Here is a 19,241-nt window from a genome sequence, read left to right as displayed (position 1 = left end):
CCCAAAGGGCTCAGGGAACAGCCGCTGGATCTCCGGGATGAGATTCAGGATAACTTTGTATTTTGCACACTTGTCAAGGAGGCAGACGGCATCCGTCTCGACAGTTCGAATGCTCTCTCCGGCCACGCCGCCCGGTATATTATGAAGCGCGTGGGCGAAATCGCGGGTTTCTCTAAACCCGTGACGCCATACACTTTTCGGTATGCGGCTGCGAAAGCGTTAAATGATAGCCGTAAGCATTTTCCCCGATTTCCTTCGCTGAAGTTTCTTCTTCCGCTGACCGAAATGCCCTGTTGATCAGCCGACGTCTCCGACGTGCTGCAGCAACTGACATTGGGGCATAACGGCATGGGGGTTTTTCGGTGGCATTACAGCGTCGGCTTAAGCTATGACCCAGGCCTCGTCATGCGGCGTCAGCCCCAGGAGCCGGAGGTGATTCGCTTGGCGTGCTCCATGAGGAGGACCACGGATCCCCGGCGGCCACGTAGGCTGACTGACGAGGATTTGAAGGCCCTGGACAGGGAGCCGACGCTGCATCGGTTGAAGCGGCGGAAGGATGACTTATGCAAGGAGAGGGATCGTCTCCGAAAGGCACCACCGGACCAATATCAGCGCGCTCAACAGGAATACGAGCAGGCCCGGCGCGAGTATCGGAATAACAGGCAGCGGGCCGCCTACCGGTTGCTGCGCAGGAAACGCGAAAAGTACCAGCGCGAGCAGCCGGTCCGAGATCTCGAGCGCCAGCTCTGCGGGAATATTCCTGCGGACGAGGTGATGGGGGCGCTGCCGGACTCGCCGGTCATGAGCCACCAGCATCTCGCGCTGGTTGAGGCGGTGTTGCAACCGCCCGGGGACACCCTTGAATTGGACCTCTGCCGCCGCATCGCCGCCATCAATGCCGTTAATGCGTATTGCGGCGTCGTGGAGGGGGCCGTTCCACGTCCGGCGCAGAGACGACAGCATGGCGCCGGACAGCGTGAGAAGGAGGAGGAAGAAGAAAGGCTCCTCCGCGAGGCCAAGGCGAAGGTTTTCGTCAAATCGAGAAAGGAACGCCCGAGAGTTTGTTTTTTATGCCTCGGAGATGAAGGAAAATCGGTCTACCAACGGGTCTATACTTATTCCTCGCCAGGTTCACTGACGAGGCATCTGAAGACCTGTCATCTCCGATGCCACTGGGGGGGGAAAAGTGCGGTGTTCCTTATGCGACGAAGATTTCACTTGCAAAATGATGCTAATGAACCACGCCGAGGCCAAACACGGGACCGTCATTCGGGGTGTGAATGTGACATGCACATGCATATCATGTACGAGCAGAGCTACTATACAGAGAAACACTGTATATACATATATAATATAGATACTGTGCGTATGATAAATAGATTAGGTAGATAGGTACTGGACACTGCATAGATACTGTATATACTGTGTTGAACGCGCGTATGTCCTCGCATTCGGGCCAGCGCAAAAGCTGTCTACTAGTGTCAGAGGGTATGGTCCAGTATGTGTACGATACGTGTATCGTTACACGCACGTTGACCTGCTTCCTGTCTTCTCCTTTCTTGCTCCTTTGTTTTTTTCTCCTTGTGTTCAGCTCAGTGTCTTTTAGGCCTTTATGTCTTCTCTTGTGCCGTCTTTTCCGTCTTTCAGGCCGTTTAGGCTTTTAGCCGCTTCTTTTCCATGGTTCATGTGTTTTCAGCACTCTTCAGCTCGCTTGTACCGTCCTCTTTAGGACGCTACTCATTTGTGTAGGTTTTTCCTCTGGCTTGGCATCATGTGTATATAGAGCTCCGATTGCCCATAGAGTCGGAGAGCAGAGTTCTAGCTAGCAAGGTCTTGTGTTTGGTTCTCTCTCGGTCCAGGATAAGCCCAGTTCTGTCCGATATGATGACTATGTACCTCCTACTAATCTTTGCCCGAAACGGCAAGGTCGGTTCGTTTCAGGCGCCGACAGCCGACCAGTGATACCTGTAGCCCTATTAGGAAAAGTGCGACCACGTGATCAGGAAAACTCCTGCAAGAAAATCTTGTTGCACGGACATTTCGGAAATTTCATGAAATTTCAATTTGACACCCCTAGTTCTAGCCTAGTTCCATCCTGATTCTAGATGAAGACTATTCCACTTTACGGAGTAGATAGATCCAGAATTTTCGTTTTATTTTGGATGACTATTACTATCTGGAACTTCAAGCATAGCGATATCGAATAACTACTACGAGTACTCGTATATAGTTATCGGTAGTTTAAGCTGAGAATCTGTATGGGGGAGGATCCGTGGCCCGTGAGTATCGCGATAACGCTTACCGGATCGTGATAATGAGGAGAAATATAACGGGGATTGACTCTATGAACCTTGGGTATTCGGACTCTGAAATGTGTGGACGGGTTCTAGCCTGGCGCAGTCTGTTTGCTTCGATGGGATACGGATTGCCTAAACCTGTGAAGGTCTTTCAACTTCTTTCAGCGGCAAGCAAGGAACCTACACTTCATCTCTCCTCGTACAGCGTATGTACTTGACCTTTCTCCATCCGTTCATTTATTAATAACCTAGGTACTTTTTTATTTGCGACTTCAGAGCTCTCTATTAGGTAGCGGGAATAGTTCAGGGGTAAGTATCTCACTACATTAGTCCAAACGAATGCCATGGTGTCTCTCAATATAGTAGGGTATCTCGCTAGGGAGTGATAAACTCCGTAGTCCGTATATGTACGTCAGATACGGAGTATTTTGTGGAGGAACGTGATGGGTTGGGGCACACTAATTCAGTATCCTAGCATGTGCCCGGTGTCCCATGCGGCCATGCTGGGAACGCTCGGCAGGCCTTTCGACTCGAAGCTAACGTTATCGGGAACTAGCCTGCAAGTAGGTACTGTACGGGTTCGGAGTAATCTTACTTACTATTCGGCAATACTGCTACACTGTGTCGGAGCCCCCTACGGAGTCCAGCTCCGGGATTGCTTCTAACTGGCATCAGATAAAGTACGAGTACTGTCCTTCGGTTCCGATTCCTCCAAAGTCCAATCCCAGTTTTGATGATGTGGTAAGTGAAAGCGCCCCGGACACTCGCATGCACTGACAACTGCTAACTTGTCAAGTTGTGTCAGAATCTGCACTATGAAGTCGGGAATATGGCAAATATCACTTGTAACCCGTGAGGCGCTTCTGAAGGGGAATTTTCGTGGGCCAAAGGAGTTGACGGTTCGTCATTGATCGGGTTAGAAAATTGTCAGTACATAGTCGTGGTTTTCGTTCCAGCCTCACACCCCTGCATCCAGACTCAAAATCCACGTTGCCGGGGGTTCAGCCGGGGCAAGCCGGGGTTGATGATTGGTTTGTCCAAGTTCCAGACACATCAACCCTTGAAGAACCAATGTGTAGGGTTCATTGATGGGTCTCGTTGCCGAAAACTCGATTTCGCACGGACGACCAATGACAGCGAATGAGAGTCAGCCTTTCTCAAGTGGTCATATATATACAATACTAGGTAATTGATGTCGTCCACTGATGTTCGAGTCAACTCCAGTTCATGACAGTATGACCCCAGTCGTCTAGGCACGGAGCGCAACGGCTAGCCTAAGCGCAAATTAATCTTTCTGCCCCTTGCAAGATGGTTCAGGTATCCCCGTTCCTACCCCGTACCTGGCGACTTCTTCATCACAGCATGGATCGCACAATCCTCATGGATTGCAAGCAGACCGATAGTAGATAAGCATTGCTTTCGGCACCCGTATGGCCCAGTAAAACCAAAGTTGCTGGGGATGCCTGCAATGGGACAAGCCAAAGTCGACCTCAACTGAATACGGAGTACCTAGTACTTGATATACCAAGGCTGTGCGCATCAAAGCATGAGCCCCCTCTCTCAACATTTCAAGGAAAAAACTCAATTGCGCTGGATTAGTTTGCAAAGGCTTTGCTGAAGCGCCAATGCTGATCGGTGAACGATGGTTATGGCCAGGATCATGCATCCCTCAACCACCGAGTATTCTGTCCGCTCAGTTTTGCCTCGAATGGACGGCCATGGAGTTCATGATCATAAAAGCTTACTCGTGAAGCCATTGTCCACAGACCTTCGGAATGGCCAGATCGGTGTCTCCGTACTGGCAGCTATCTCGACCCTAGCGACCTTCTCTCTCATTTGCTATCTGACATATCGGCTCCTCTTCTGGCAAGTATACCAGAAGCAGTATCTGGGCCAGAGCCAGTACATTATTCTCATCTTCAACAACCTTCTTCTGGCGGATATTGTGCAATCGATTGGTTTTCTGGTTTGCGCTTATTGGGCGGTGAAAGACGAAATCAGAGCCCACACCGTGGCATGTCATTTGCAAGGAATGTCACTCCATATTGGTGACCCTGCCAGCGGTCTGTTTATCTTGGCGATTGCTATTCATACGTTCGCGCTGGTCATAACCGGCAAAAAAACTGCCTCACAAATGGTTTGTGGTGGCTATAGTTGCGGTGTGGGTGTTTCTGATTATACTTCTCATCGTTCCGTTTACAAGACATGGAAGTCATCTTTTTGTACCCGCTGGTGCTTGGGTTAGTACCCTAGTTTCTTCTTTCACTACATGTCACCCTCAATAGCTATGAAAGCTGACGAGTAGTTAGTGCTGGATTGACGAGAAATTCGAACTTGACCGCCTCTTCATGCACTACGTCTGGATCTTTCTTGCCGAATTCGGTACCCTAGTCCTCTATACCATCATGTTTTTCTACCTTCGATACCGCATTGCTTCCTCGACTGTGTTGGGAAGTCATCATCTGGAGGGACTGCGACGCCTACGGCGAGTAGTCAGCTCCATGATGATTTACCCATTGGCCTACGTGGTGCTGTCTCTGCCACTGGCAGCCGGTCGAATGGCCTCGGCAAAAGGAAACACGCCGAGCTTAACCTATTTCTGTATCAGTGGTGCCATGATGACTAGCTCCGGCTGGGTTGACGTCCTCCTCTACACGTTAACGAGACGAAACCTCTTCCACGATATGGAACGTAGTAATCGTGATCGCAGCTACCGGCAGGATGACTATCTCTCGGGACATATGGCCACCATCACTGCGGCATCACATCGCGAACCCCGCCGCATGAACCCATTTCGTAGTAGCACAAGGGGCCGCGAGGAATACAGTGACGGCCAAGGCTCAACAGAGAACATCGTCCAGGGAGACGTCGAATTGGCGCAGATGGGCAAGGTATACCAGGAGACGACGATTGAAGTTACCCATCATACTGTAGACGCTAGCTGAGAGGAGTCAGATCGACGGCAAGGACTACGGGCACTGAGGTACTAGGCCATTTTGTCAGCATGATCACTCGCTTGTCTTGTACATCACCTCATAGTTGTTTCCTAATTTCCTCTGATGCCTGTTCACAGTACGAATCATTAACTGGATCAATATTACTCTAATAATGTTCAATTTGATTCACTGACATGCGCCAGCGGACTCATTCTGCCCACCTAGCTCTCGAGGTATATCTACCTGTTTTCTACAGGTGCCGTCACTGGCCCCGTTAAGCAGCATGCATCTAGCCCCAAGACCCGACCTCGATTACCCAAACGAGTCTGATATGCACCAACTTGCTGCCTTCAGGAAGTGTTCCGAGGCAGTGCATCACCAATAGTTGGGTCTATTCGCCCTCGACAGAGAAGAACTCAGAACAGTTCAGCAACGTGGCCTAAATTATCTCAATTTCCACTACATTGCTGTGTTAATGTTTCGTCGGTTGCGAGTTTCCATCATCTCCTGTATGCCAATGAAGTTTAACCGCGGCTACTTCGCATCAAAACCATCCGAAATGCTATCAACGCGCTCGGGTCGTCCCAGAGAGAAGAGCCGGGTCAATAATTCCGGGGAAAGTGTTCTCTACCGTTCTCGAACAGGCCCGAAGAAACACCGTTATTGTCGTTCGCAGCAGTGGTCTCAGTGACCACGGGTGCTTCCTCCAGCAGATCGCCATAATCATCAGATCAGCCGCATCCGACCCAATGTTGATTCGACGAGAATCACGGCTTTCCGCTTGCTGAACTGGTTTCCGGGCAGGATTCCAGCTCCGAGCTCCACCTCCGCGCAGTCCGGCGTTATGTCAAGTCCAGAGTTCAACACCTGTTGATGCATACAGACCGGAGTCCATTTTTGAGCGGCGGGACGAGCAACACGGTTGTGGGCCTGGCGGGTGGTATGTTGGCGGTGCGAAGCAAATCGGCTGTCTTGAGGCGGGAGGAATTTCCTCAGCCTCGTCGACTGACTCGTCAGAGTAGTCATTGTAACGGGAGTTCGTACGCGCGGACAAGGTTGTCTGTCCAAGGGCGTTCCCTAGCGAATCGCTGAGATTCATCGAACTAGACGTCACGATGCCTCGTGATCTTGTCCTTGTGGTCCTTTGTTGATTGCCACAGGACAAAAATGTTGTGGGCGTCGTAACCGATGGTGTATTTCTTCTCCGCCCGTGGATCGAGATTGCCGCGCCGTGGAAGGTCTGGAATGCGGGTGTACGCGGACGGACCGATTGCAAAAAGGGTAATGTTTCGTCCGTGGTCGCGAGAGCCGTTCGTTGAGAACCTTAAAGGATGTCTTCCAGTCCAAGGCTCTTGTCGGGGTTCTGTTCACGAGATAGAACGCGTGATTGTGGAAGAAGGGCCAGAGGTTCCAGGAGAGTGCACTGGCGAGGGCGCGCATGCGGTCGGTGACAATGGCGCTGGTGTGTTCGGCAACTCCGTTCCGCGCCAGTGTCTCTGGTGCGGTCCTCAATGCCGTGGCCCTCGGCCTTGAGTGTTTGAACAGCTCTTGCAGGGGCGTATAATCGTTGTTGCTGTGCATAGTGCCAATCTCCACCCCTTATGTGACACGGATTGTATTCATGATTTCCAGTAGCGCGGACCTGCTGGTGGTCTTCGTCGGGAGGATTTTGGAAAATCACGAAGTGAGTGTTGTCACACGTGCTGTTGAAAAAATATCGGCTGCTGTCAGGTGCAGTGGTGAACTCCGTGATATCGAAGTGCATCCGCTCAAAAAGAAGTGTGCCTCTGGGCGTGGGAACTCGCGAGATCTGTTGGTCGGCTTTATTGAAATTGCAGGTCTTGCAATCCTCAACTGTTGGACCACCCGGGGCGAGTTTTACGCCGTCAGCAGCGGAGGGAAGGTGGTCGATCGCCTCTCTCTGGTTGTGGGCGATGGGATGAGCCAGTGGAAAGGTGTGCCTGACCGGGAACGCAGTTGGTGGCCATTGGTGTAAGATGCGTCTGAGGATACGTGGCGTAGAGGTGTGTTGTTGAACCGGGTGATATTCGAGGACCAGCATCCCATGACGGCGCTCCAGGTACCAGTAACTACCTTACCTAGTGGGATACCTACCTTCTTCCCTCATGAGGCATTCTTCACGGTCGTCAAACCAAATACCAGATGATTTCGCTACGATGGCAGGAAAAAACACTGGTGTGAAAGTGCGGGAAGTAAAGGACTTCATGAATTGTTGACGTCCTCTTGCGTCCATTATGGCCATTGGCCTTCGTCGAATCTTGGCTCTTGCTACTGGGGTACGGAGTAGATTGTGGTTTCTCCGGTGAACGCGGAAACGGAGTCATCATCAATGGGCTCGAAGAATGTGAACCAGCTTCGGTCATTGCAGATGTGAATATTATTTGATCTGGTGCCGTAGATGAATGAATTCTTCTACGAATAGCAAATTTTCCCTTTTCGTTGTGCTTGCAGTGCCTCAGCTCAGGCCCTGTGCTTGCATTCCCAGTTGCTCTGCTGTGGACTTTAAACCCACATTTGTAGGTTCCAAGTTTATTAGAGCTCTAAATGTACAAAAGGAGTCGATCCATTTGGCCTGTGAAAGGCTGCCTGCAAGAAAGTGCGAACAGGACAAACCGCTCCGTACTCCGTACTCGCTCTGAGTGCTTCGGAGAGTTCGAAGAATTACGGAAGACTCTCCCACTGTTTTTCGTGAGAACAACTCATAACTTACTTCATTATTGCTTTCCTGGATCGTTTAAGCACGTTAAGGATCATACGATTGGAACCTTTTCGAAATTTTGGTCATTAACACTTAGTGTTGGGCAGAGCTGGGGGAGATCAGCTCACTCCCCCGCTGTTATTCATTTCTTTTCATCTGGTGTGAGTTGCTCATAAAAGTATGCACATACTGAACATACGAGTAGATAGTCGGCAGGGTTCTCTACTTCTAAGTAGTGCCCCTCGGTCTGTCATTGCAGTGTTTTGTGGCTCGTCGTCGTGACTCAGGATTCAACAGTACTATTGAATGCTCGATACTCCGTACTCCGTAGGTACATGATCACTAATTTCACACTGTGATTCAATGACAAAATGGACAAACTGAGTATGACGGAATGCTAGAGAGATGATAACTTTAGTATAGTTCACCTGCACTGCTGTCAAATGCATGGAACTATTGTCCAATTGACACATCATCACTCAGGGCGTTGCTGCGGAGGGATATCCAGCCAAGGATATCACGCTGCAGGAAACACGCAATTAGGTTATAGACAAGTAGCTAACCTGACACCCAAAGCACAAGTTCAAATGACTCACGTACTCAACGTCGGTAGTACTTACCTTTTACAAGGAATGCACTCGTACAGTACTCTTTACGGAAGTACAGAGGTCCCTCAATCCATCAGTACTGCGAGCTTTGTTGATGTGTACAGAGTATTTCGGGACATCGGATAACCCTTGTTGGGACAACAAGTGCTTGTCCCAAGTCCTCTGCAAAAAGACCCGACATTGGGTACCAAAGACAGCTCTAGGCTTTCCCTTCTTCCCCGCCAGGACATACATTAGCTCACGGTCTGGGTCGATCACCAATGCAAAGAAGGCATACCTACCTTACCTACCTTACCTAGATAGGTAACGAATAGCGACATGCCTATAGAACTCAAAGAGCACGGGCCTCTTCGGCCCGTGGCCATGCGGGGCGGGGGCCCGCGGGGAGGGGCTTGGGGCTTGCGGATCCATCCATAGGTACTCTCCGGAGTTGACCCACAGTATCTTCACTCTACCTACATACACTTCTGCTCAACGTTCAAATGCTATTGTCCTCAGCGGTCTGAAGTACGCTACCCCATCGACATAAGCTTTTGAGGAGGGGTTGCTGTTCGTCAATCTTAAATATCATCCAAGAGATTCTGCTTGCTGCAGATTGCATTTTGTTCCTATCACTCCAGGCACTGTTTTTGTTGGAGACAATTCATACATAGTACTTTTGGAACTGGTGCAGAGAAAAACTCGTCGTCAATAGTACTGTAGTACTGCTGAGCTCCGCAATTCACAATGAGCATCACCACTGTCCAGGCTAAAGATCATCTTCGCGGTCTCCCCGTTTATCCCAAAGAGGAGCCGTTCACGAACTTGACGGCCCTGGTCACTGGCGCAAATGGTTTATCTGGATATCATATGGTGCGAGTTCTCTCTGCAGCGCCAGAGCGGTGGAAGAAGATTTATTGTCTCTCGCGTCGACCACCACCACCTCACTTCTTTGAGGACTTGGGAGAAGGCGCATCTCGAGTTGAGCATGTCTCAGTTGATTTCCTCTCAGAACCAGCCGAAATCGGGAATCAATTGAAAGAAAAGGTCAAATCTGTGTACGTGCAATCAAGGTCTGCCTGTTGTCGTTACTACTAACATTCATGACTCTTTATCTTCCAGTGATCATGTTTTCTTTTTCGCTTATATGCAGCCTCAGCAGCATGGTGAAATTCTTAATATGTGGGCTGACGCCAAGGAGCTGAGCGACATCAACTGTACGATGCTTCTTGTCCAGGAGTTCCGTGGTTCTGATTCTCCAATTGCTGACTGATATCAATAGCTACCTTGCTGAAGAATTTCCTGGGCGCTCTGCGTCACGCTAATCTGAAGCCAAAGCGGTTTCTCCTCCAAACAGGAGCGAAGCATTACGGCTTTCACATTGGTCCAGCAACGAATCCCTCTTTCGAGAGTGATCCAAGAGTCGACTTGGAAGACAATTTCTACTACCCGCAAGAAGATGCGCTCTTTGACTACTGCAAGGAAACTGGTGTCCAGTGGAACGTCGTTCGACCGTCGTACATCATCGGTGCAGTCACGCATGGCGCCCTGAATCATATGATAGGCCTTGCTGTGTACGGAGCTGTGCAGGCTCACTTGGGACAGCCGCTTGCCTTTCCAGGTGATTATGCTGCCTGGGATCGTGAGTACTGTCAGAGCACAGCCCTGCTTAATGCTCATTTTGAGGAATGGGCCGTTCTCACGGAACAAGCCGCAAATGAAGCTTTCAACATTCAAGACGGCACTTCATTTACTTGGGGCAGACTCTGGCCGTACCTGGCCCGCTGGTATGGGACGACATGGACACCGCCTGAAGAAGACCAGTCGAAATATCGTGCCACGCAGTCGAGACATGTTCGGACACCTCGAGGGTAAGGCCTTGTTTGTTCTTGTTCCGATTACACATGTCCACCCTTGTCTAACTCTTTCCGTCATCTAGGTACGGCCCCGTTGGAGTAACTCGCTCCACATTTAGTCTCTTGGAGTGGTCTCGTCGGCCAGAAGTGGAGCAAGCATGGCGTGAGCTTACTGCGAAGCATGGGTTGGTACTTGACATCTTTTCGGAGAAGAACCGTCACGATATCTTTGGCATCACTGATTCTGCCGTTATTGGAGGCTGGCCGTTGTCACTGAGTATGCGGAAGGCACGACGATTGGGATTCTTAGGAACAGTCGACTCGTATGAGTCGATGTTCCGAACGATCAAGGATCTCGCACGTCTGAAGATTGCAGTGCCACCAGTTGTTTCTGAGTATGAGGAGTGATCCGACAGTTGGAGTTTAAGTACTCACTACTGTAGTCGTTTGATGGATAATAAGCTTACGTTGATAATGAATTCCTTCGCACAGAAGTAGTAGCTTACACAAGCCTTGAGCTCACATACGATTCAATTGCACATTCATGACCTGGATCGGAGGCTGCAAAGCAGTCTCCGGGGGATGGCCGACAATCAAAGTCGTCTTGAAGCTTCGGCAACAGAAGCTCTCGTAACCCGGTGAGCGGTTATTGCAGCTGCAAACAGATGGGACCCTTGGACTTCTAAGACTTCTGTGATCGGCGTCGCTCCGGGAATTAATACCATCCTGGCGAAGAGTAAGTGCTAGGCTGTACGAGTAGTTACTCGTACTTCCTACCTCAGGTAGGAACCTATTTTGCAGGTCGGATGACTACCACAGTGTCCGGAGCTTCCACTTTCACAAGGGTAGGTAACAGGTAACTACGAGTACTTCGGAAGCAGAGGAACTTATGCTGGCGTGCTCTTGGGACACATGAACAAGGAAAACAACCCTGTTGTACGAGAAATGACCATAATGGCATACTGGGACTGGTACGGAGTACTCGTACGAAGTTGACATTCACTAACAAGTTACGGAGTAAGCCAGTTGGCAGTTAGTTGGCCCTTCGGGCAGAGGCTCCGAATTCTCAAGATCGGTTTCGGACTTACGGACTAGGTAGGACCGTAGGCCTAAGAGCGAAGTGAGCCATCAGTCACACTCATTAATAATTGCCTGCATGGTTACGGTTATGGAAGTCAGTACCCCGTATACAGAGTACCCGTACGGAGTGCTCCGTACTCCGTACAGTAAGTAGCAACTTATGCCAATGGCGAACTTTCCACAGCCTACCTTTGACAGGTACATACCAGCAAACCTGCCAATAGCGTTTATGTAAACAGAAAGTTTAACTCTCATTGACGTTCGGATTTATATAATACTATAACCTAGACCTAATCCTACATGCGTTAGAGACAGGTTGGATGCTGGCATCTATCAAGAAGCTCGACGATGGGATCTCTCGCTCGCAACATAACGGTAGGTTGCTTGAAGACCAAAATCAAGAGTACTCACATGTACTAAATGGACACAGCTCAGCTTGTTTCGCAAACACAGATCGCTGAATGATAGCCTTGTTAAAGGATGCAATCGCCTCACAAGGGGAGCTCGACGCACCTATGCACGCGCAACGGAATATCTTCAGAATCACGATCCAGACCTCACTGAGTCCCAGAGAAGCGTTCGCGACGCGATCGCGAAAATTTGCAGCAGATTTCCCGATGAATACTGGAGGAAGCTCGACGAGAACAAACAATTTCCTGTAGAGCTTCACCGTGCTCTTGCCAAGGATGGCTGGCTGGGTATTTGCATGCCAAGTGAGTATGGCGGGTCAGAATTGGGCATTTCCGAGGCTGCCGTCATGATGCAAACAATATCTGAGTCCGGTGGAGGGATGACAGCCGCCTCTTCGGTGCACATGAACATTTTTGGACTGGAGCCCGTTGTGAAGTTTGCATCAGCCGAGCAGAAAAAGCGATGGTTGGAGCCGTTGATTGCTGGAAAAGAAAGAGCGTGTTTCGGGGTGACGGAGCCGAACACCGGGCTTGATACTCTGAAACTGCAATCCACGGCGAAAAGAGAAGGGGACTATTACATTCTCTCCGGTCAAAAGATTTGGATTTCTACGGCGCAACATGCCCAGAAGATCCTCATACTTGTTCGCACTACACCCCTTGATCAAGTGCAGAAGCCATCGCTAGGCCTTTCTTTGTTCTACACTGATCTTGACCCGTCCGCGGTGGAGATAACCGAGATTCCCAAGATGGGTCGAGCTGCTGTTGATACGAACACGCTTTTCTTTGACAACTGGCGCGTTCCGGCGCGGGACCTTGTTGGAAAAGAAAATGAAGGCTTCAAGATGATCATGCATGGCATGAATGCAGAACGGATCTTGATTGGTGCGGAGGCTCTTGGACTCGGCTATGCGGCGTTGCGCAAAGCAGCAATCTACGCCAACGAGAGGCATGTTTTTGGTCGTCCAATTGGGCAGAACCAGGCCATTCAGCATCCACTTGCCGATAGCTGGATGAAGCTTGAGGCAGCCCGTTTGATGACATATCATGCGGCTAAGATGTACGACGGAGGCTATATAACTGGAGAGTATGCGAATACAGCCAAATATCTTGCTGCTGAAGCCGCATTCCAGGCATGTGAACGGGCGGTCATGGCGCATGGGGGAATGGGCTATGCAAAAGAATATCACGTTGAGAGGTATTTACGGGAGGTGTTCATTCCACGCATTGCTCCCGTGAGTCGTGAGATGATTTGCAACTATATTGCTGAGAGGGTGCTGGGGCTACCCAAGTCATATTGATTAAGTCGTGAGTGCGGACTGCAAACTGCCAATCGTATGTCCAATGCATCTATATTCTCTGTGCGGGACAAAACTATGAGCATCTGCACGGCACTGTCAATGGATATGTATCTAGTCAACCTACTGTTTCAATGGAATGGCATTGATATCCTTGTACTGTGAAGTAATCAGTACGAGAACCATCTCTCGGTGAGACTCTCAACATGTACATGCTTCACACAGTTTGCAGTCACAAAACAGCTGCGGCCCAGAACTTTCCCGTCAATTGTCTTGAATGACTGGCACAATCTAATATACTGCGTACGGGGTAGCACCATACACGAGTCATTTTTGACCAGGAGATTGATTCAAGGAAGAGTTCGGTGTGACTATCCTATCAAAATGCCTTCGTCAACCTCAGTAAATGACTCACATGTCAAATGTTCTATCGCAGTCTGCTGCTTGGTTGAGGTCATTTGTCGCCGCTTCCAGGAGGCCAAGGTGCTGAGCAATCAGTTATGTCAATCAATCCTCTCTCCTCGACGAAACTATAGGTAAGTTCCAGACGTTGTGATCATTTTCATCCGGATCACTGGAATCACTGCGGGTATGCTCCCACATAGCACATGCGACACCTGTTGTGTACAAACGCAATCATGCCCGAGATTTCAGAAGGAAAATATGACAAAGATTGGCCATTTTCGTGTGACAGGAAGCCAGGCTTATGCTGTCAATGATTACACCCTTCCTTCGAAGTACTGTACTTACAGGTATGTACCTGGTCGTTTTCGGTCGGCCATGACGACAGATAACTAAGGGCTTTCGGAATGATCACGTGGATTTTCCCCACATACTCCGCTACTCCAACCAATCATTCTTCCACAATTCAGCGCTCGAACATGTTAAGCGCAGTTATTTTGTTTAAAGATTCTGAAGCTACGGAGTCACCTAACCAAGTAGCTAGTAAAAGTTACTGTGTTATACGAGGGACAAGTACCGAGGAAGGACGCACTTGAACATTGAAATTGACACGGAATCTCGTTACTCTTGGTTGGTCAGGCGTTGGACACTCCGTACTCATGCCTCATGGAAGAATTCGATCTAGCAAGCTTCATTCTTCCGGGTTGCCGGTTCCGACGAGGATGAATTCAACAAGTCTCGCGCTTGTAAGATCAAGCAATCGCATCAATGTGGTCCATCGGTGCCCTAGTCCGATAGGCACGTATCGATCTGATATCCTGGAGTAGCAAACGCCCTCTGCAGTGTACTAAACTCATTGCCATTCGTTGCTCACCAACACGTGGATGACGATGTGCGGAGGTCTGGGCTCCACCTGGCTCTTGCAAAGACTTTGTACTCCGTACACCTGAACCCGAAATCATGCACCACATAACTACTACCATCAATGATGGGAGAACTAGATACGGAGTACGGAGTAGTACTCCGTTCATTACATCCAGCCTATTTACAATCCTTGAGGCATCAGCTAGAGCTTTCGTTATGGAACGTTGACAGAGGAACTACTCACTCAGGAAAGCAAAGCCTACTTTGTCTGAACAAGACAAGATCTTCGGGGTGAAAACATCCGGACAGCAGTTCCAGTTGGCCCGTTGGGGCGAAGGGTCCAGAAGAACAATTGTTGAATACATAAACTATCCGAAGTAACCACTGCAAGTAACGAGGCAAGCTCAATACTTGTTTGCATTGATTATCATTAACCTATCCCTGTCTGAAGTCTTATTTCTATTTGATCCAGAAATAAATAGTTGTTGACTTGCGTTTCGGAAATGCCAATCCGCTGCCAGCATGCAGAGTTTGACACCGCGGTTAATTCAGGCAGCCTTTTCCCCTTCTGTTAGGACTCGTTTGCTCGTCGGCACACGTCGGTATCACTCGCAGGCAGCGGGAGATATCAATGCTGGCCCTCTGAACGGTGTCAGAATCTTAGATCTCACCCGCGTGCTTGCCGTATGGATTCAAAAGCATGGATTGATTCTGGTTCGCGATTGCTGATCTGAGATTGTAGGGTCCATTTTGCACTCAGATTTTGGCTGACTACGGAGCAAATGTTATCAAAGTCGAACATCCACAAGGGGGCGTACGTCTTTTTGGGATCATCCGACTCCCCAAGTATCTATTAACTTCATCCCAGGACGACACGCGACTATGGAGGGAGGAAGGAGAAGATGTACTGTGGAAGCCCGAGGCAAAGCATACTTCACTGTATTTCAGCTCCATCAATCGAAACAAACGATCGATCGCAGTGGACATGAAGACCGAGAAAGGCAAAGATATCATTCTCAAACTGGCAGCGAGAGCGGATGTTGTGTAAGTCGCTTGCGGGAGGTGGATTTTAGCATCAAAGCTTCGCATACTTCTGCTCTGATCGATGGCAGCTAACGCAAAGTCCAGCGTTGAGAATTTCATCCCTGGAAAGCTAGATAAAATGGGTCTAGAGTATGATGCATTAAAGCGTGTCAACGAGTCTATCATCTTAGCGAGTATCTCTGGTTCGTTTGCACCGTCCAGCCAGCTTCACGATCGAACGATTGACATTCTGCTTTCCCAGGGTACGGCGCTGATGGTCCTTATGCTCAACGGGCTGGATACGATGTGGTCGGTGCAGCGGAGGGCGGCCTGCTTCACATCACAGGTGAACCGGACGGTCCTCCGACAAAACCCGGCGTTGGGCTGATGGACATCTGTACCGGACTTTATCTCCACGGCGCGATCGTCTCGGCCTTGCTAGCACGGGAACGAACCGGCATGGGACAGAAAATTGATACGTCGTTGTTCGAAAGCACGATTTCGATCTTGGCCAATGTCGGCATGTCCTGGCTTAATCTCGGCAAAGAAGCTCGGCGATGGGGCACTGGACATCCAACGATAGTGCCGTATCAGGCATTCAAGACCAAGGATTCCTATCTTGTCGTCGGCGCCGTGAACAACAGACAATTCCAAACTCTCTGCCAGTTACTGGAGAATCCGCGTTTGGCACAAGATCCTCGTTTCTCTACGAATGACGCTCGGGTCCAAAATCGAAAGGCGCTGATACCGCTTCTCAACGATCAGTTTGTCATGCGGACAACGAACAAATGGCTTGAGATCTTCCATGGCAGCGGGATGCCTTATGGTCCCATCAATACGCTGGAAAATGTCTTCTCACATCCCCAGGCTCTGGCTAGGAAGATGGTGGTCACGGTGAGACAGGATGAGACAAAGTCGGGAGACGTCAAAGTTCTAGGTTCGAACCTCCAAATTCCTGTCAACTCGAGTACGGAATGATCTCTTTCTTAGCTGACGACGGTGATTTGTAGGTATGCCTGTGAAGTTCAGTGGATCCAAGCCATCGATCAAAAGCGGGCCCCCGGCATTGGGCCAACATACGGACGAGGTGCTACAGGAGTTGGGTTTCCCACCAGAGACCATTTCACAGCTTCGGCATGATCGCATTATCTATTAGATTAGCAATACACCCCGGGTCAATCTCTACGGGCCCCGTTCAGCATTAGTCTGCAGACCTGTTTATCTACATGGATGTTTCTCGAACCCTTTTGTCAGATTTGTTCCCCGCAGCCAAAATTATTATCTACATGTATCCAGTCGAATTGATAGAATCTTGCATGTCTTGGAACAGTTGCTGGAAGTTCGCATTCGGATCATAGTCCGGGAACCAGCCTTCTGCATATTCACCATAACCCGCTGGCGTGGCCATCAGCCCCAAAGTAAGCGGCCTGTCTCCTTGCAAGTGCGGATTCTGATGCAGTGGCTGATTTTTCGTCTCCGAGTACTGCGACTCCTCCGGCTTCGGCACTGAGTGGCTGGGAGGAGACGGAAAGCTCACGGTGCTCAATTCCCTCAACGCACTCATACTGAGCCGGTTGAAGATGTCACAAGGACCGCGCGCATCGTCCCATCGTTCGCAAATCGCAGTAAGAATGTTCGAGCAGTCGCGGACGTCAGAGAGGACGTCAAAGTAGGATGGCAAAAACCCCTCCACACCACGCTTACGTCTCTGCGCACAGCATCCAACACTGTAGACATTGGCCAAACCGGCCATCATGATCGAGTACAAGCATACCCATGAGTAGTTCAGATGACGAACTCGCAACAACTCAAAGTAATTTGCGACCACCTGCCGGGATGAACTCCACAAAATCCGCAAACAGTTGTCGATTTCTCCATCCGATTCGTATCCCTCCATCGCGGGGAACGCTTTTGATGGCCGAAAGAGCATCAAACATGCGCTATGGTACACGGCTTGATACCAGTTTGGATGCAGAAACACAGTGGAGACGATTGGTGCCTGATCTGCCGGCGGCAGGGGCAGAAGACTGGATTCCTTTTTCCAAACTTCCAGCTCGTTAAAAATCTCTCGTCGAATGGCCTGTCGGTCACGCAGTGGAAGAGCTTTGATGGACCGACTTGTGTACATCATTCGGTGGATTTTTGACTGTATCTGACGAAGGCGAATATGTTGCAAGAATGGCGATGTCACCGGAGGTGGTATGTTCTCTTGGTTGAGCGAGTCATCGTCGTGTGCTGACGGCAATGGAACATTGATGTCATCATCCTGGAGACCCAATGGCCGTCCAAGCGAGATGTTCACGATTCTAACAAAGTCAGCCCTTCCTTCATCTGGAGCAATCTAGAACAGTGCACTGACCTCTCCAAGTTATAATAACACCAAAAACAGCGTCGCTGCATTTCAACAAGCACCGATGCCGGAAGAGTGCCGGTGATATGGGTCTCACATTTGGGTAGCACTTTGTCGGTGTTGTTGTGCATACCCAATTCTATGCAGAGCTGTGTCGCTTTGCCCAGAACTTCCCACATCTCGCGTGAAGTGTCTCGCATACTGGCATGGATGCCATACTTGCAGTACAGCAATAAGGCTTGTAATGATCGGATATCCCGTTTCGTGGAAACTTCTTGCAAACGGGTCAATGCTCGAGCAAAGTGCAATTCTGCGTCACTGAAGCACCACTCAACCCTGTTGGATGGCACCGATCCCAGAGCAAGGACAATATCAAAAGCGAATGCACAGGAAGCCTCTTGGCGATACACATCCGGATCGGCATACATTCGCTGCACCATCTGCATGAATGCTGGTCTGTAGAGTAGTGGGAAGGTCACATGCCAATGCTCAAAATATGACTTGATCAAGGGCATGGCCGTGGACTCGTCGACCAACGCCGGCGGTTGAGGGACGGACGGTAAAGCCACCTTGTTGCGGGTGCCCCGGCTGTCAACAATCCGCCAGTACAGGCCCCCGGTATGTTCCGAGTCGACAACTCGTTCCACAACATCAACGAAATCCACGCCGTTGCTCGAACCAAGATACCGTGACTCCTCACACGGACTGCGTGGCAACGAATTCACTGATTTGGCAGGCGATTTATGGTTGTCAACTTCTATTTTACGACCATCATCGGGATCATTTGTGGACTGCCGCGATGACGGACTGGCATTCTGTTCCGCTTTCTGGGATTGTCCATACAACTGAGCCCGGAGCTGCTCATTTTCACGCTCGAGTTCGCGTAATCGCGTTTCGATCGAGCGAGTGTACTCTTGCTGTAACTGGCGGTCCCGTCGCTTGTTGGCGTATTGACACAAAGCTCGGCTTTTGGCACACGAAGTGCATTGCGGTAAGCGACGATCACACTTCGTTTTTCGGGAGTAACAGCGTTCGCAAGCGAACATCATCGGCGTGGACAGCTCGCTCATTTTGGGAGTCATTCATTCTAATGGGCGACGATCCGTTTGAGGAGCTGATCAGCCCTGAGTCAGAAAGATCGGACGGGAAGTAGTACCTAAGCAGCCTAGATATCATTGCATTGTGATGAACAGATCGAATTTTGTCGGCGACGGGAGAGCGAAGTACCTACACCAAGTTCATTCTCAGGATGAGTTTGTCGTAAACTCACGCCACTGTTCGAGTACAGCTCCAGTAAGCCAGCTTAGCTGGGTTTAGCCTAGTACAGTAGTAAGTTGGTAAAGGAGGCCAAATTTAAGTTACAGCCGGAAGAGGAAAAAGCGAGGCCAAGGTTTCCGTCTTCTTGGTTCGACGGCTCCA

At 49.9% G+C, this 19,241-nt stretch overlaps 7 protein-coding genes across 7 annotated transcripts; 5 read left to right on the top strand and 2 right to left on the bottom strand.

Annotated features, from left to right (window-relative positions):
• Window positions 1–4,005: 4,005 nt before the first annotated feature.
• VTN31DRAFT_5899 (uncharacterized protein) lies at window positions 4,006–4,617 on the top strand (the record flags this gene model as incomplete). Its single annotated transcript, XM_069406448.1, has 2 exons — window positions 4,006–4,537; window positions 4,607–4,617. The coding sequence occupies 2 exons, from the start codon at window positions 4,006–4,008 to the stop codon at window positions 4,615–4,617; spliced, it is 543 nt and encodes a 180-aa protein (XP_069258981.1).
• A 28-nt stretch (window positions 4,618–4,645) lies between these two features.
• On the top strand, window positions 4,646–5,242 carry VTN31DRAFT_5898 (uncharacterized protein; the record flags this gene model as incomplete). Its single annotated transcript, XM_069406447.1, has 1 exon — window positions 4,646–5,242. One exon carries the CDS (start codon window positions 4,646–4,648, stop codon window positions 5,240–5,242), a length of 597 nt encoding a protein of 198 aa, XP_069258980.1.
• Window positions 5,243–6,557: 1,315 nt separating this feature from the next.
• On the bottom strand, window positions 6,558–7,295 carry VTN31DRAFT_5897 (uncharacterized protein; the record flags this gene model as incomplete). Its single annotated transcript, XM_069406446.1, has 1 exon — window positions 6,558–7,295. One exon carries the CDS (start codon window positions 7,293–7,295, stop codon window positions 6,558–6,560), a length of 738 nt encoding a protein of 245 aa, XP_069258979.1.
• A 1,991-nt stretch (window positions 7,296–9,286) lies between these two features.
• On the top strand, window positions 9,287–10,803 carry VTN31DRAFT_5896 (uncharacterized protein; the record flags this gene model as incomplete). Its single annotated transcript, XM_069406445.1, has 4 exons — window positions 9,287–9,597; window positions 9,662–9,756; window positions 9,822–10,410; window positions 10,479–10,803. 4 exons carry the CDS (start codon window positions 9,287–9,289, stop codon window positions 10,801–10,803), a joined length of 1,320 nt encoding a protein of 439 aa, XP_069258978.1.
• Window positions 10,804–11,823: 1,020 nt separating this feature from the next.
• On the top strand, window positions 11,824–13,186 carry VTN31DRAFT_5895 (uncharacterized protein; the record flags this gene model as incomplete). Its single annotated transcript, XM_069406444.1, has 2 exons — window positions 11,824–11,850; window positions 11,906–13,186. 2 exons carry the CDS (start codon window positions 11,824–11,826, stop codon window positions 13,184–13,186), a joined length of 1,308 nt encoding a protein of 435 aa, XP_069258977.1.
• A 1,785-nt stretch (window positions 13,187–14,971) lies between these two features.
• VTN31DRAFT_5894 (uncharacterized protein) lies at window positions 14,972–16,628 on the top strand (the record flags this gene model as incomplete). Its single annotated transcript, XM_069406443.1, has 6 exons — window positions 14,972–15,133; window positions 15,192–15,263; window positions 15,318–15,493; window positions 15,578–15,675; window positions 15,735–16,409; window positions 16,483–16,628. The coding sequence occupies 6 exons, from the start codon at window positions 14,972–14,974 to the stop codon at window positions 16,626–16,628; spliced, it is 1,329 nt and encodes a 442-aa protein (XP_069258976.1).
• A 126-nt stretch (window positions 16,629–16,754) lies between these two features.
• Window positions 16,755–18,892, bottom strand: VTN31DRAFT_5893 (uncharacterized protein; the record flags this gene model as incomplete). Its single annotated transcript, XM_069406442.1, has 2 exons — window positions 16,755–17,778; window positions 17,832–18,892. 2 exons carry the CDS (start codon window positions 18,890–18,892, stop codon window positions 16,755–16,757), a joined length of 2,085 nt encoding a protein of 694 aa, XP_069258975.1.
• Between the last annotated feature and the right edge of the window lie 349 nt (window positions 18,893–19,241).

Source organism: Thermomyces dupontii, assembly GCF_041956625.1.
Source record: "Thermomyces dupontii strain NRRL 2155 unplaced genomic scaffold VTN31scaffold_6, whole genome shotgun sequence".
NCBI lineage: Eukaryota > Fungi > Ascomycota > Eurotiomycetes > Eurotiales > Trichocomaceae > Thermomyces > Thermomyces dupontii.
This window is presented reverse-complemented; position numbering and strand designations above follow the sequence as displayed.